At 40.0% G+C, this 16,664-nt stretch overlaps 2 protein-coding genes across 7 annotated transcripts in view; both read right to left on the bottom strand.

The window, feature by feature from the left end:
- Positions 1-8,599, bottom strand: part of npas3 (neuronal PAS domain protein 3) — a 335,830-nt gene extending 327,231 nt beyond the window's left edge. For 2 of the 5 annotated variants that reach the window (XM_045717645.2, XM_082974183.1), the window contains exon 1: positions 7,072-8,599. In XM_045717645.2, coding sequence (XP_045573601.1) covers positions 7,072-7,223 — 152 coding nt within the window. In that variant the 5' untranslated portion in view covers positions 7,224-8,599. Of the gene's footprint in view, positions 1-4,778; positions 5,340-7,071 lie in introns of those variants that run through there. The other 3 variants (XM_014194408.3, XM_014194412.3, XM_014194380.3) reach the window with 2 other exon arrangements.
- Positions 8,600-14,642: 6,043 nt separating this feature from the next.
- Positions 14,643-16,664, bottom strand: part of akap6 (A-kinase anchoring protein 6) — a 189,622-nt gene continuing 187,600 nt past the window's right edge. For both annotated transcript variants that reach the window (XM_014194357.3, XM_014194363.3), the window contains exon 15: positions 14,643-15,836. In XM_014194357.3, coding sequence (XP_014049832.3) covers positions 15,789-15,836 — 48 coding nt within the window. In that variant the 3' untranslated portion in view covers positions 14,643-15,788. The remainder of the gene's footprint in view (positions 15,837-16,664) is intronic.

The raw sequence follows: 16,664 nt of genomic DNA, 5'->3' as shown, positions 1-16,664 counted from the left end.
CAGTTGTCATCTAGAGTACCATGTGATAACAGAGCACATCACAATAATGACCATTCTGGCTCGATATACCCCAAAATGCTTACATGTATGACCTTTGACCCTCCAAGGTGGGCCCATAGAGATGTAATTATCATTCCAATTGTTTCATTCCTTAATATGTGTTATATTATGACGTTAATAACATATCAAATCGCCTAAGTTTGAGGAGATTGCTCCCTTATAATGCAAAATGAAATGTCATAACCTCAATCCTGTTGGCCGAACTAACCGCATAGGGATCATAACATATAATGCGGTGATAACCACATTTAGCTACCTCTGATACGTGGGTATCATACCAAAATATAACCCACAGACATAAACCTTAATGAAAATCATCATTAGACTTTGCCACCCCAAAGTGGACAAATATGTGAAATTTGGCCTGCTGGCCCATGGGCACTATAACAGGTGTTTTTCTATGAGCCCACCACTACCACTTAAAGTACACATGACATAGTCTAAAGATGATACAAATGCCAGCCAGTCAGTCAACCAGCCACGCCTGAAAACTACACAGCAAAAAAAGAAAAACCTACGATCAAGCAGTGTGTGGTAAGCAGCATCATGAAGTGAGTAATAAAACACATCTCTCTCTGTAGACAAGCCTTGTAGTGCTTTAATGCAGCAGCTCCAACCCGTTGGCTGCACCGTTATACCTTTTTACCCAGGATGCATCTTCTTTACACATCTCTCGCTCTCTACTCTGACCTTCACAGTAACCATCCAGTTACACACACACACACACACACACACACACACACACACACACACACACACACACACACACACACACACACGGAGGAAAGAGGGAGAACATTGGTAATCAACAGTGCCGGGGACCATATGTGTGCAGCCAGAAAGAGAGACACACACCAGGAAGCAGAAATCAATCCTAATTGTGATAAATAAACAGAGTTATACACCTCTGTTCTCTAACTATTCAATATCCAATCGATAGGATTGGATAGTGTGTTCTCTGTACCATGGTTTTACAGCAACACACCCCATCTAGTGCACCATCGCCACTGTTATGAAAACAACCAATAAGGAGGGCTGTGGCTGTGAAGTGAAAGGGATATCTTTTTAATAAGGTCCATAACAAACATTGTTTTCTGATAATAACGCATTAGTGTTCATTTCTGGCATGGCTGTTTCCTTGAACATTTGCTTTGGTACAACGCTCTCCCTCACACAAGAAAAAAGGCAATTTCATCTAACATGTTTCTACTATTTCAGTTGACATGAAAATGGTTTAAAAGACGAGTAGAAACATGTTTTACAATAAACCTATATGTACATTGCTGCCTGGTTCAAGTCGTGTATGAGAAGTGAAAATTACAGTAAAGCCTACCTCTATCATTGTAAACAATAATTATGTACTGAAACAATTTCATTTCTTTGTGTATTCTTACAAATATTGACATATTTTGACATTGAAAGGCAGAGGGTAAAATAATGCAATGCTTTAATATTTGAGACCACTAGCAAAAAATGCTTGGCTCCCTCTGTTATTCCATCAAAATAAAAGTAAAATGTGGCATCATTTTCAACTAAACATAGCCGAATGCTTTGCCTACAGCAACTACACCATCACATTGCTCCCCTCTCCATTCTCCAGACTATAGCAATCATAGTTATACTCATTCTTAATTATGTTTTATAAATCTTCTGAAGTGAACAGAATAGGAAATAGGACAATTTAGCACTTTTGTTTGCCCAAAGGGAGGGAAATGGTTTGTGAAAGAACGGCCAACTTTGCGGTTAGTTACTCTGTTGTGTGTGAACTCAAGCCAACACCGTTTCTCTCTCTCTCTCTCTTTAAATTTCACCACTTAATCCAGCCAGCAGAGTTGTTTGCCCTAGTCAGTCAGTCAGGATGGCATTAGTCAGATTACACCACCTTGAGGACAGCAACAACTATAAACAGCCCCCCCCCCCCCATTCTGGCAAACATCAGGATGCTTTTAAGAGGGGCATTAAATTAAATATATTCACCTAGTCCTTCAATCAGAATTCTCAGACCCAAGTGTTATTAAGTTCAACTCTCAAGTGGAGCAGAATAACAGATCAGAGTCTGATTTACTTCTGCAGACTGGCAATAGGAGACAGGTGATAAAGAAAGCACTCATGCACAGGCTATGAAGTTTCCCCCCTCAAAATTAATTCCATCTTCAAGATTCCTATCTCTCAGATATAGCCCAGAATGGCACACAAATATGCTCCTGCCAGAGAGATTACTAGAGACTGACTTAGCATAAACATTCCCTGCTGCTGCTGGCTGGATGCTGCTGCTGGCTGGATGCTGCTGCTGGCTGGATGCTGCTGCTGCAATTGTAAATATACTGAGTGAAATGGTGAATTAGTGAAATAGCAGGGTGCACTCAGACCAGGAAGTTTGTAAATGTTTAATTAGGGTTATTAACAATATGTGTATAGAATAATAGTAATTCACAATAGCAAGTAGGCCTATTGACAATAATGGTCCATGTCAAGTTTTCGCTATTTTTGCTTTTCCTCACATACGCATAAAAAATGACCTGATTAAGCTTATAGTTCTTGAATGACAGCTAACCTTCTTTTCCTTTTAGAGAAGAATTTACCGCAATGTATCTTTAAAATGCAGCACAATCATGTGTTAGATACAATGTGTCCTAACAAGTTACACCCCAGTAAACATCGATACACTGTAACCCCTTTGTTCAATTCAAAAAAAGCACCAGCAGTGTATTCAATAACACACAAGTGCCATCAGAAAGTATTCACACCGCTTTACTTTTTCCACATTTTGTTGTGTTACAGCCTGAATTTAAAATTGATACAATTTAGATTTTGTGTCACTGGTCTACACACAATACCGCATAATGTCAAAGTGAAATAATGTACAAAAAAAAGTCTAATAAATTTGAAATGAAAAGTTGAAATGTCTTGAGTCTATAACTATTCAAAAAAAAAAAGAATGGCTGTGATAGGAAAAAACTGAGGATGGATCAACAACATTGTAGTTACTCCACAATACTAACGTAATTAACAGAATGAAAAGAAGGAAGCCTGTACATAATAACAATATTCCGAAACATGCATCCTGTTTGCAATAAGGCACTAAAATGAAAAACATTTAAACATTTAGCCAAGAAATGAACTTTAAATCCGGAATACAAAGTGTTATGTTTGGGGCAAATCCAACACAACACATCACTGAGTACCACTCATCATATTTTCAAGCATGGTGGTGGCTGGATCATGTTATGGGTAGCTTGTCATCGGCAAGGACTAGGGAGTTTTTTAGGATGAAAAGAAACGGAATATAGCTAAGCACAGGCTAAATTCTAGAGGAAAACCTGGTTCAATCTGCTTTCCAACAGACACTGGGAGACAAATTCACTTTTCAGCAGGACAATAACCTAAAACACAAGGCCAAATATACACTGGGGTTGCTTACCAAGACGACGTTGAGTGTTCCCTAGTGGCCTAGTTACAGTTTTGACTTAAATCCGCTTGAAAATCTATGGCAAGACTTGAAAATGGCTGTCTAACAATGATCAACAACCAACTTGATAGAACTTTAAGATTTTTTTTAAGAATAATGTGCAAATATTGTACAACCCAGGTGTGCAAAGCTCTTAGAGACTTACCTAGAAAGACTCACAGCTGTAATCGCTGCCAAAGGTGATTCTAACATGTATTGACTCAGGGGTGTGAATACTTATGTAAATTAGATATTTCAGTATTTCATTTTGAATAAATTTGCTTAAATTTATAAATGCATGTTTTCACTTTGTCATTATGGGGTATTGTGTGTAGATGGGTGAATTTTTTATTTATTTAATCCATTTTATATTCAGGCTGTAACACAACAAAATGTAGAATAAGTCAGGGGGTTGAATACTTTCTGAATGGATTAAAACGTTCTGCTATGAAATTGTCAGTGTCTGTAATAAACTCAGATCCTAAAGCTTATTTCTAACTTGTTCGATGTAGTGGGGGGGGGGGGGGGGGGGGGCATAAGGATGTAGCTATAGCATAATTAATGTTTATATTATTTGTGAAAATACAACTCATTGCTGCCTTCAAGAGCCACTTTAAACTCCAGATATTAACATACCATAATTCATTTCAATCTAATCACCTGCTTGTTTTTCAAAACATGCAAATTTGCTATAATACAATTTGACTGTCGCAGCCACAGTGTTGTCCTTAACTACAAGTCTACTACAACCATTACCAGAGGGGGATTTCTGATCTGACAACACAGAGTAATCCATGTGCTACATTTAAAGTTCCTCAACAGCTGGTTGCTGGTGTATGCTAATTTCGCTCTCACATAAGCTTCAGACTGACTGAGGTTCCGCTGCAAAACAGCATGCAGAGAATCCCCACTGCCGCACACAGAACAGCACAGCCTGGCCTAGCAAGCAGCTTTTCCATCTACACAGAAACAAACAGCGGCATTGTCATCGATGAACGAATATGTTTACGACAGTTAACAACCTTGCTTAGCACATAAACAATGCGAAAGTGCCTGCATTGCTGGCCAGCACTAGCTGTTCTGTAGTAGCCTATAACATACGCCTTCTCAGTCTATACCTGTTACCCGAACGCCAAGGTCCCCAATTATCAGATGCACTCCTGCTGAAAAGGGAAACATCGAAACTTCTGACATCTCCACTCAAAATTGCATAGCATCTAGTCATAAGCGTCAACGTTTTCATATAGAAAAAGAACAATCCAAGCGTTACCGTTCTCTTCTTGTAGGGTCTTGCTGAATGCTAGGTTTGGTGGGCGCCATCTTCCTGCAATTATTTGATTTCTTACTTTTTTTTCTTCAGATTTATTTTGACATAAAGCCGTGCCGTCTGACAGCAATGCGTCATGTAGACTAGGTGTATTTAAACAAAGCCATAGCGCTGATGTGGACCAGCCGTGCCCCTGTCTCCGTGTATTGGCGTTCATGAGCGTGAAAAACGGAGCAAAAAAAAACCGAGATCGAGCTCCAAAGGCATGCCAAGAAAAGTGAGTGGAAACCGGGGGATGCTTCTCAAATCCAGCTGCTCTCCTGATATACGGAGCTCGGGTTGTAACAGTGGAATTGCTACACTATAAACGGGAACATCGTAGCCTATCTTTACATTTTTCCGCAAGAGCCTCTTGTCTTCGTTGCTTCGTAAAGGATTTTTCTGAGTCTGTTTGTCTGTGCATTTTACAGCTTTTCCTGGCTCGCTCTATGTGAAAAAGGACACATCTTCTCTCCAGCCGGCGCAACAACGCCACTCAGTTGTAGTTGAAAACAGTTTTTTTTTTTTGCGTTATACAGGTTGCAATACGCAAATTCCCTTGGATTTGCTTTTTGTTCTGCAATTGGAAGTATCTATACATGTTTGCATTATGACGTTTTCTCACTAAATGAACTGTTTCTGATCATCTTAATAGTTTTGCAGATATTGGATGTGACTATATATCACTAACAACATCAAGATTCATAATTGAAATAAAAATATATTCACCTACATACGGTTGTATCTCTGTTTTAAGTAGGCCTATTATTTCATTTATCTGGCTGTGATTAACTTTTGTAGTCTGATCTAAAAAGCAAGCTATTTTAGTGTAATATAACATAGCCTATGAATCACCCCTGCATTAGCCTAATTGTTAAAGCATTTGCATTTAAATGAATTATCATTCGAGTGTCACATCAGATAAACAAGAATGATGGAGTTGAAAACTAGTCTTCGATCAATGACTGGTCAAGGTCACTGACCGGTCATATGCTCTAAATAATTGTGCAACTTTATTTGTTTGTTTGTAAAAATGTGTTTACCAGATGCCAAATACAAACTTCAGGAAGGTAATATTCTGATATTGGGTAAAAGGCCTAGAATAAACCCAAAACGTCCTGATGCAGCATTGCAAATGTAGACAAAGTGTGGATTTTAATTGTGTTCACTTTTTCTTGTTTTGTTACATACTTTTATAGTTTTTTAAAAGTTGTTTAATCTCTGCTCTTTCAGATTTAATCTATAATATAGCTAACCATACCAAAATGGTTGTTTTGAAAATATAGCCTATAAAAGTTATTTTGTTATATTGGCTAAAATATGATCAAAGAAATGTAATTGCTTTAGAAAAAGTGCCTTGGATTATTAGTCTCAACCAATTTCTTTAAACATTTATATTTGAACAGGTTAGCATGTCACTGTTTGCCATTCAAATGTTCTCTTTCAGACAGCTGATGTGGCCTGTAGCTATAGGCTAATCTATTGGCCTATTTGTTTTACCTTAAACAATATAAGCTGCCTAACATGTTTAATAAAATATAATGAGTCATTCTAAAATACTTGTGATTTTAACTGTGGGTTGCAAAAGCTTTTAATCATGAATACCATAGTTTCTAATTCAGGCCTGTAATGTCAATGTGGTAACTTTTGCCAGCCATTAAGTCTCTGTATTTACACTCTGTTGGGGTTTTGGTATGTTCTGAGAAACTAACATAGGCCTATATAACATATACCTACCTTCATTATCTTTGATAGGCGTTATAGCCCTACACGATAAAGTAGCATGTAAAGCATTCAGTGTAGGCTATATATTACCCTAATTATTGATTGTAAAATAGTCTATTGAATGATCGCTCAGAATATGGGCATTTTCCTGATCATTCGCTTAAAGGTCTCATGGATAGCCTAATTGAAGTCTTTCAGAATAAGTTGATTGTCTAGCCAGGTGTTGTTTTATGCATCACATTCCACATGCAACTTCATGTAAAGTGACTTACTACATTTGCAGGTTGTAGCCAATTGAACTATTGTTGTTATCCATGTGGCCTATATTGCATAGGCTAACTGGCATAATGTGAAACTTGATAATGAAATATGTTATAAACGTGGTGGGCCTGCCCATGACCATTAAAGAACCCAAACTGTTCAGTGACTTATAACATATCCATAAGACTATTATTGTGCCCCTGTCTGAATTAAAGAATTTGTGAAATAAAACAATACAAAACACATTTCCCCAGTGGTCAGGTCAACATACCTTTGTTGATAGGACGTGATCCCCTGGACGTTCTGCGGGTTCCCGTTAGTGGTACCGGGGATTCTCCCCACCGCAGGACCTGATGGCATTCCCCCGGCTCCTCCACCTGCCGCCGTCACCTGAACGCTGAAATCCGGGAAGATCCGGATCATCCCTGCTCTGGTAGATTGAACACGCACTGAGTCTATGAAGATTTTTCAAAGAATATCAGCAGTCTTCCCTCCAGCCGAACAAGTCACACCACAATCCCATGAGTGATGGTTACCAGCTCATCGGCCATTCTATGTCTGGATTTCTCTCTGTATCAGCGACGAGATAACTGCAGCTTTCAGGAGGTTAGCAATGACATTGATGCCGGTGGTGTGCGGGGCAGGAAACGCGTCCTCTACGCAGGGGTGTGTAGGTTTGGAGACCGTGGAGAGATAAATGAATATTGTTATTTATCTTTATCTAGATATAATGACAAAATGTTGATGATGTTTTGCCAAATATCCTACTGCAACTATCCCGCGTAATTCTTGCGTAAAATGTTGAAAAGTCAAGCCTTATATTTCTTATCTTTTCAGAAATTAGATGTATCCATTCAGTTTAGCGTTTCCTATATGTACAAGTGAAACATTGATTAGAGTTATTGATATCTGGTAATCTAGAAGTTGAAATATAAGAAGTGACAGCCGGTCAGGAAGTTTTAGGCTACCTACAAAGTTAACAGGAGAACAAACTGACAGGCGCTTCTTCGGGAACGGAAGTTCACCAATAAAAAGCTCACCAATAAGGTTATTTAGAATTTACTGAAGTTTTATCTCTGTAAGATAATCAAATAGAATACTGGTTGTTAAGATATTAGAAAAAGAAAGGGCTTAAAGCCACAATCGCGGACCTGTTTCCATTCTCGGTGCGCACAGCATCTTTCTCCAAAATTCCAATCCAAATGTTATTATTACGAACAAAACAATGCAAGTTAACGTTTTGAAATAGATTACGTTTTAGACTTACACCATAGACACAACAAAAGTTAGCAATAGTTCGCTGACCAAATCGTTAAACCTAGATTAGAATGAGAGGATTGCAAAAAAAGTATTTTATGCCCTACCACTATTGTTGGCACACTCGTCACTTCCAAAGTGGACCGATGCTATTTGTAAGGATGCCGAGATGTGATGATAGGCCAGTATGCAAAAAAAATCGCTAAAAAAAAACTTCCAAATAACGCTGACGCGTTCAGTTTTTCTCCAACAATTGAAGTGTGATGTTTTCTTATCTTTCTTTGAAGGACTGAACCCCCCTCTCCTCTTGACTGACTGGTGCTCTATCTATCTGTATGTGCTGTTGTTTTTGTGAGGTGTCTCCGGTACAGGTTTCCTCAACTTGCTATGCCCTAATGTGCATCGGATCATTTGTAAATAAGCGTGTTGCTGTCTGTGTGAATTTTCCCATATACTGTGTTGTTGTGTGATCTGGTAGTGTGCAGCAATGCCATTCCTAGCGCGTGTGAGCTGATGAACTTGGCCTCAGCAGCTGCTGATGCCTCGCGCAAGCGATGCCTGAGCGCGCCGCCCCATTCCAGCCAATCAAAGACCACGACAGGAACGCGCAAAGGATGCTGCAGCAGCGGTAACCCATTGCAGCCCAGGGAGACGGGTGATACTCGACTCCATTGAAACCATAACCATTCATTACGCGGGTAAAGCACAAATTAACATACCATCAAGCCCTCTCTCACCAAGACTGTGCAAGTGTTTGACATATACAGTACAGCCAGTACAAACTAGATACAATTAGACAAATAACAGGTAAAACAGACGAAGAGTAGTACTTCATAATATTATATAGACAAGTTGCCTATGAAAACATCTTCACTTTATTTTTAAGATTTTACATTTAAGCCAATATGTTTGCTTGAACTTAATGCTTGCAGAGGACACCAACTCAAATTTCCATAACACATGATACATTCTATAGCATAATGTTCTCCCCTCAGAAGTGCAGAAGTTTATGCATAGTTAATGAACATATGTATACCATGTTAATCAACAGGCTACTACCCCGACTCCCGAGGATCAATTCCCCCCCTAATGTTTCCACGTTTTAGGATCTCAGTCAGGGTCTCAACATTCTGTTGAGAGTTAGAATAGTAGAATACACATGTTGCAATGTTTTGGTTGTGCATCAGCAGTTTTTCTGTTGTTATGTCAGTCACTGACAGTCACGCAATTAGCCATGTCAGCAAAAACATTTGTAGATTGGTAAGTTAGTATAGCGGCCAGCTATTTAAACTTGTAGTAATCATGGTCGAATTACCGACCGGGGCCCCCACTGATTTTGATAGTCACTCTCACTCAAATATCATATTAAAAACTGCAAACATTTCTCTCCACCCTATTACAAAATGTTTAGAATTGCAGGAAATTAGCTGTTAAAATTGTAAAATCTTCTCTCCACCCCATGGCAAAATGTGTAGAATTGCAACAAACTTGCTTTAACACTGCAAAATGTTCACTATGCCCCATGGCAAAATGTGTAGAATTGCAGGAAATGAACTCAAAAATGTAAATTGAATTCTCTCCGCTGTCAAGAGGGGGGGGGGGTGGGGGGCTGCTTAAATGTTTTTCACGGTGGTGGAGGCCCCCCAACTAAATGTCGCTTAGGGCCCCCAAAAGGCTAGAGCCGGCTCTGACTGCATGTGTGGGTATGGATGTGGGTATGCAGACCCGTGAGCCACTGCGGCCCCTCATGATAAGTTCAGATTTTCTGTGGCCCCCACCCAAAGTTGCCTACTGAAGGTTTTGCAAAAACAATTCTAATCTTTAAAGTAGGAGCATTCTGTCATTTTTACACATATACATGTTTGGTCTATAAAATGACACCTTTAGATAATGAAAGTTGAAGAGAAGAACTACATTGCAGACTCTTATGCAATTAAATAATCCTCTAAACATAAACCAATCCATATGATTAAACACCAATAAAAAAACAATCAAAGCTCTTCACCTGAGACTTAAAATTGGATCGCTTCTCTAACCATGTCTAATAAAACTGCTCTAAGAATGAGGTCCAGAAAATGGCTAGCCTCCTTTTGCTGTATTTTCCCTGTAATGAAATCAAATGAATTGCACTGGAGGCTTTAAACCGACATTGCAGGCTCCTGATACAATTAGATGAACAGTCTCTGCTGCTGTTTACCTGCTCAGTTATTTGGAGGGCTCTGTATTGCATTTATTTGTCTACAGTTCTTTGCTAAAGTACATGAGACAGATTGGGGGCAGCTGCAACTGCTCCTCTTCTCCCACATGACATTTCAGGTATAGTGGTTCTCTCTCTCTCTCTCCTCTCTCTTTCCTTCCACCCTTCTCTTTCTCGCTCTTAGAAAATAATGATAATCAATGGTATGTTGTATACAACTAGGGCCAGGCACTTCATTCTGCATGGGCACTCGAAGTAACAAGGTACCTTACAGTGAATAGAGCAGTGTAGCAAAGGCAGTTGTGCTTTTTAACGGAGCTTAATTGAATAGTATTCATTTAAGGACAATCCTGCATCTGATTTCAGAGGACGTAACATGTTTCTCAATCAGAATGGTTCTTGTTCTCCCTAGAAACATTAAAATCAAGTATAATCATTCCCCTTTGGGGGGGGGGGGGGGGGGGGGGGGGGGGGGCAACATACTTTGGTAGGTATAGGCTATTAAGGACAAGGAAGCAATCTCTTTACCAAGGACCAGTGACCAAGTAATTGACATTTTTTCCCCAGTACCATATTGACCAATTAGCTTAATAATGTGAGGATGGATAAATACTGTCAAAGCCCTGCTGTTAGCTAGCTCAACCTCGCTCCATCACATATTGCCAACCTCAAACAGAACACAACACAGAGTCTGCAGAGGTCAGAGCTAACGTCCATCACTAACACCTATTCAACTTATTCGATTCTGCTAGTTTTTGTTCTCCTCTCTTTTCATAAAAGAGTGACTGACTCATGATAACAATCCCACAAGATCCATGTTGGATGAAGCTACGGAAGGACACATTTTGGAGGACATGCTATCATACCATGCAATTCTACAAGTCGTTGTGAGTCATTTGCCTTATCGGAACTTTGCAGTGTTTTAACATGTCTCCTCCAGAATGAGAGAGTGAGCTGTCTCTATGTGATAACACTGTTTTAGAATGTCTGGTTGAGAATGAGTGTTAGCCTTCCATATGATAACACTGTGATTCCAGAGGTCATCATTCCTTCTTGCATCAGAAGTGGATAATTGAAGCCGCTTCTCGGAATCCTAATTTCATCTTTCTTTTGTGACTACCAAAGATCCAAGTCTTATAGGTGATTCATACATTTCTCTCTTTTGTCTGGGATGTGACTTGTTTTGTAATGTCTTAGAGAGGATAAAGCACTGTTTGGGTTCTGGTCTGAGATATGTTAATGGGAAATCCAACTTCAAAATGGATTTAAAGGACAATACAGATGTAGGATCTTAATTTGATCTATATTGTCACAGCAAAATAATCCTTCAGCAACATTATTTGAACGTTTACTCCATAATGTTACTTGATCGGTGGTTAGGCTATTACTGTAGCTGGCCAAAAGTAAGCTACCTGAAAAGAGCAATATTGTTAATATAACTGTGTATTGGAGTTTGTTTTCAGTGAATTTATGTAAATCATGAAGCTCATCTGCATTTCCTGCGGTGTAGGAAAATTCTCAGCAAAAAAAGTGATCAAATTAAGATCATATACCTGTAGTTGCATGGACAGTATGGTTTTAATATCACAGATAATAAAGTTCTCACAAGTTTTCAGTATGCACTATACCACAGTTTTTAAAACTAATTTAGAGCTGGTTTCCCAGTCACAGATTAAGCCTAGTCCAGGACTAAACAGCATTCTCAATGGAGATTCTCAATTGAAAAAGCTTTTTAGTCCAGGGCTAGGCTTAGTCTCTGTTTAAGCAACCATCCCATGTTTACTGTAAAGTAAGGGTCATTTTTCGTGGTGAAAGATCACCTTTGATCGTATTCTTACTTTAATCACTTAATTTCCATTGTCCCATCTGATGGATAGGTTAGCTTGTGAATTTTAAAAGCCAGGGAGGCATAGGGCAAGGAAAACACTCACATTTTACTGAACCACCCTAATGTAATCTGAAATATTGCTTCCCTGTGTTTTGAAGATGACTCTTGGCTCAAGAGAAATGATAAATTAACTGTTGTGAGGAATTACAGATGGGACATTCAGGAAAAAATACTTTCAATATGCTAATGATTGATCGGAATGTCCAAGTGGAGATGACATCCTTGCTTTTATTTATCCTCTATTATAAGCTCCCGCACTGCCCTTTCAGACTCCTATGTGATTCCATATCAAATTGTTTCTTAATGCGGTTTGATGACATGTCTGAAATGCAATCACCTAAACCTCTCAAATTACATGAACACACTCAGCACAATCCCTGGTCCACTGATGGGGCCAGCACCCCTGTCATCGCCCACACCCTCACACACACACACACACACACACACACACACACACACACACACACACACACACACACACACACACACACACACACACACACACACACACACACACACAGCTGATGTCTGCCACTGTATACCACAATGATCAACTCACACCTGGTTGTCTTGTGTTTTGCCCACTTTAACATTCTTTTCACAGCTCTTTTCCAATTGTTAAACTTTTTGTTCAGCATATGACTTTCACATGGCACATTTTGTTATTTTGTGTGTGTGTGTGCCAATGTACAGGCTTGTCATCGCTCACATTGATTGTCATAGTGAACAACGTGGGAGTCTCTAATAGCCTCGCTATACATACGCCTATAATGTAGCACACAAGCTTAAGCGAATCTGTTTTCAATTCATACCCCCATTTTCTTTTCCTTTTCCAGATTAAAGTACATTGGCATTTTGATGATGAGGAAATGATTCTATCCATCTCTGGAAATGAACGGAAGACCGTGAAAGCTCTCAAAAGCACACAAGGCCATCAACGATGACGGATACTTACTGAATGCTACTAAAATACTTGAATGTTTTACATCAGACTGCAATGTAAAACCTTTGCCTTGACTCATTACTATCCTAAGTTCATTAGAGAAAAAACTTGACGCACAGTACAACCACGCCCCAAAATATTTCCCCAAAGTTTGTGACATTTAAATAACAGGACTCTTTCATCCCTCCCTTTCCTAACTTTCTACACAGAAAAATGATTTCCCTTCTTGTCTTTTTGATGTGGCGTAATCATGTGTGATCTTTTCAACAAAGAGTAGCCAGCCATCTTATTCATTTTGCCATCCATGCTTAAGCAAAGACCCCAAATCAACATTTTGACTGGTGGTAATTGCAAAGCCACAATGGTTCGATACACATGACCTTTATTCCCTTTAAAGTTATTTCCATTTCTTACAAAAAATATCGTGATAATTGCAAAAAGGCACATTTCTTTTCTTTTTTTCTACCACATTATGTTTCTTTGAGGACAATGTAGGAATGCATTTCCATTCTAATTTATTAATCCTATCAGTCAAGCAACAGATAAGAATAAAAAACTATTTGGCAACTTTCCTATTAATAAGATAGAAGTACAAGGAAAGCAACAGTAATCAAATACCTCATAATGTGATATAACATGCAATGTTTTTATTCTGTATTCTGCACTTTGCTAGATCAAGAGGTTGTAACATGGCAACTGATGACAGGAAACGATTGTTTTACGTAATATTCACATACATAGTCATTTTATAAACAATGAATACTATTCCCTTTTCTGTCTGATTTGATCTGATGTAGGAGCACACTCATCAACAAACTAGCATCTTCCATGAGACCAAATAGACGATTACAGTAAAGGGTTTGTCATCAAGGCTAGTATAAGCAATCAGGGAAAAGTTGATTGGTTGTTGAGCAGTGTGTGTGTGTGTGTGTGTGTGTGTGTGTGTGTGTGTGTGTGTGTGTGTGTGTGTGTGTGTGTGTGTGGGGGGGGAGCATGTCGGGGATGTACCTCCGCAGCTGATTGGCTGATGGGCCCAGAGTATAATTTCTCCTGTCCTATCGTCTTCAGGATCATCAACACCTCCTGTAAACAACCAATTACTCATGCTAATGTCTGTGTGGCAGGCCACACTCGCACCGTGGTCAATGTAATGCCTATACACTTGCTAACATACAGTGTGTCCATATTCCCTATAGTACACAACTTTTGACCAGGCCCCATAGGGCTCTGGTCAATGGTAGTGCACTATATAGGGTATAGGGTGCCATTTAGGATGCTGGCATACACTTCATATATTTTTTTTGTAGTTAACATTCAATGACATCCCTAAACATCTGTTTTCATATAACCTCAATCAGTCTTGTCAATCACCTGCTTTTCGCAGTACTAACTCCTGGAATCCCCAATGACGGCCTAGACCCAGACCCATTTTCCTTATTTCTCATTTAATGTTCCACTTTTGTGTCTATAGTGGAAGGAGGAGAAATGATGAACGCTGAAAGATGCTTGTACATGTTTAAGGTGAATCACATACAGAACAGGCATGTAATCCAATGGTTTCCAATGAATAACGTTTATTTCTCAACATGTTTGTATATTTATTAACCATGCAGTCTAGCACTTTAAGGCCCATAATATTCCACATCACAGAACGCGTACAATTTTACACTAAACACAAAGCATGTACACCATTATTATACGTCAAGGTCGGAGATCGTATACATAGAAACAGATGCCTGTTTCAACCTTGCCGGTTGTCCTTTTTTTCTTTCTCTACATCTTTTGAACACCTAACTGGGTAAGCAGTGTTTTAACAAAAGGTATAAGAAACAACAATAGCAAGGCACACATTTTTTACGTTTAAAACCTTCCCTCGTACCGTTCCTCTATGTCTTAGCAATAAAAAAAAGGAAATGGCAGATATATACTGAATTTAAGTCAACAGTCGTCATCAATCTTATACTACACAACACTGTTCAGCTGTTTCCAACCTGGGACGTGTTGCATAGATAGATCTACTTGCTTTTGCCTTTCATTATGACATCGGTCCAACTTCCATTTCCTTCATCAGTTGAGCGCCAACACAATCACTCTCTTCTCTCTCTTTCTTAACACACGTTGTCATGGAGCTGAAAGTCTCAGAACTCTGTGGAACTCTCAGCAGTGTTGTTCTCATAGGATTCCTCCACTCCATGTGTCCTCTTCAAATTTTACCCTACTTTGTTCTGATGCAGCAAACAAGGAAACTTGTGCCCTGGGCTTATAACATCTGCAGCTGGTTGTACAGTACCGGTGAGATAGTGAGAAATGCCATGCAAACTGGCGGAATAAGTGTGTGTGTGTGTGTGTGTGTGTGTGTGTGTGTGTGTGTGTGTGTGTGTGTGTGTGTGTGTGTGTGTGTGTGTGTGTGTGTGTGTGTGTGTGTGTGTGTGTGTGTGGTGAGAAATGGACGTGGGGTTTGCATGGTGGTCGGAAGAGCAGTGAGGTAGCTCAGTTCCAGTCTGGGACAGGATTGGAGGAGCAAAGGACGGTGGGGGTCAAAGGTCAGGGGTCAGCGTTACAGCAGCCAGCAGGAAGAGGAGGAAGCTGGAGAGCAGTCTGGACAGAGCCATGCACCAGGGGAACAGGGGGACCAGGGAGAGAGCCCAGCCCAGGCCACAGACCACCAGGATGGACACTGCACACAGGCACTTCACTCCTCTCTCACAGCTGAGTTTTGGAGGTGGCTGTGGAAACACTCCCTGATAGTCTCTGTAAACAAAAGAACACAACAATCCATTCCAATGTCAGTGAATTAGTAAGTTATCATAACACACTACTGTTCTATACCTATTTTAACTTTTCAAAAATTCCCCCTAATTTAGTAGTGACCAGCTCACACAAACACTGCCAGTGATGTTACAATCCAACATCACATATTCTCAAAAACACAATATGAAGGGTAAGAATTTGAAACATTTGTCCTCAATGTACATACAGTATTTCAACAAACAATGCTGTGACACAATACCTCTGCAGTATAGACAACAAAACTACTAGTTAAATGAGTCTCTAAACCACAGACCGCTGATTCATCTAGCAGTGCTTCATAGTCTGTATTCATCATTGGCCTTATTGCACCTGTTCCCCTTTTATAGTGTTGTGGCGTGCAGCAAGGCTGATCAAGTGGGCCAGACGAGGCGGTGCTACAGGGGTCAGATACAGCTGTGTATCTGACTACTGTGTGTCGTTTTCTGTGCTCTCTGAGGCTGGGACTCGCATGGGGACATGACTGGCTCACCTGCAGCAGCGGTGTGTGTGTGTGTGTGTGTGTGTGTGTGTGTGTGTGTGTGTGTGTGTGTGTGTGTGTGTGTGTGTGTGTGTGTGTGTGTGTGTGTGTGTACAGACTACCGGGGCTCGGCTGGGGCTCACGTGTCCTGCCCTGAGGGCTGGCATGGGACAGCGTGGGGACAGCGGGGGAGAGGGGGGACAGGGGGGGACTCACAGAGGGGAGACAGCAGAGTGTTTAGCCCCAGGGGTGCCTATTTGGGGATGACATCACTACATTACTAAATGCAACTCTCCCTTCAGTAACAGTTT

Source organism: Salmo salar, chromosome 01 (genome assembly GCF_965601325.2).
Source record: "Salmo salar chromosome 01, fSalSal1, whole genome shotgun sequence".
In the NCBI taxonomy this organism is placed as follows: domain Eukaryota; kingdom Metazoa; phylum Chordata; class Actinopteri; order Salmoniformes; family Salmonidae; genus Salmo; species Salmo salar.
Note: the sequence above shows the minus strand (reverse complement) of the source record. Positions and strands in the feature narration are given on the sequence as shown.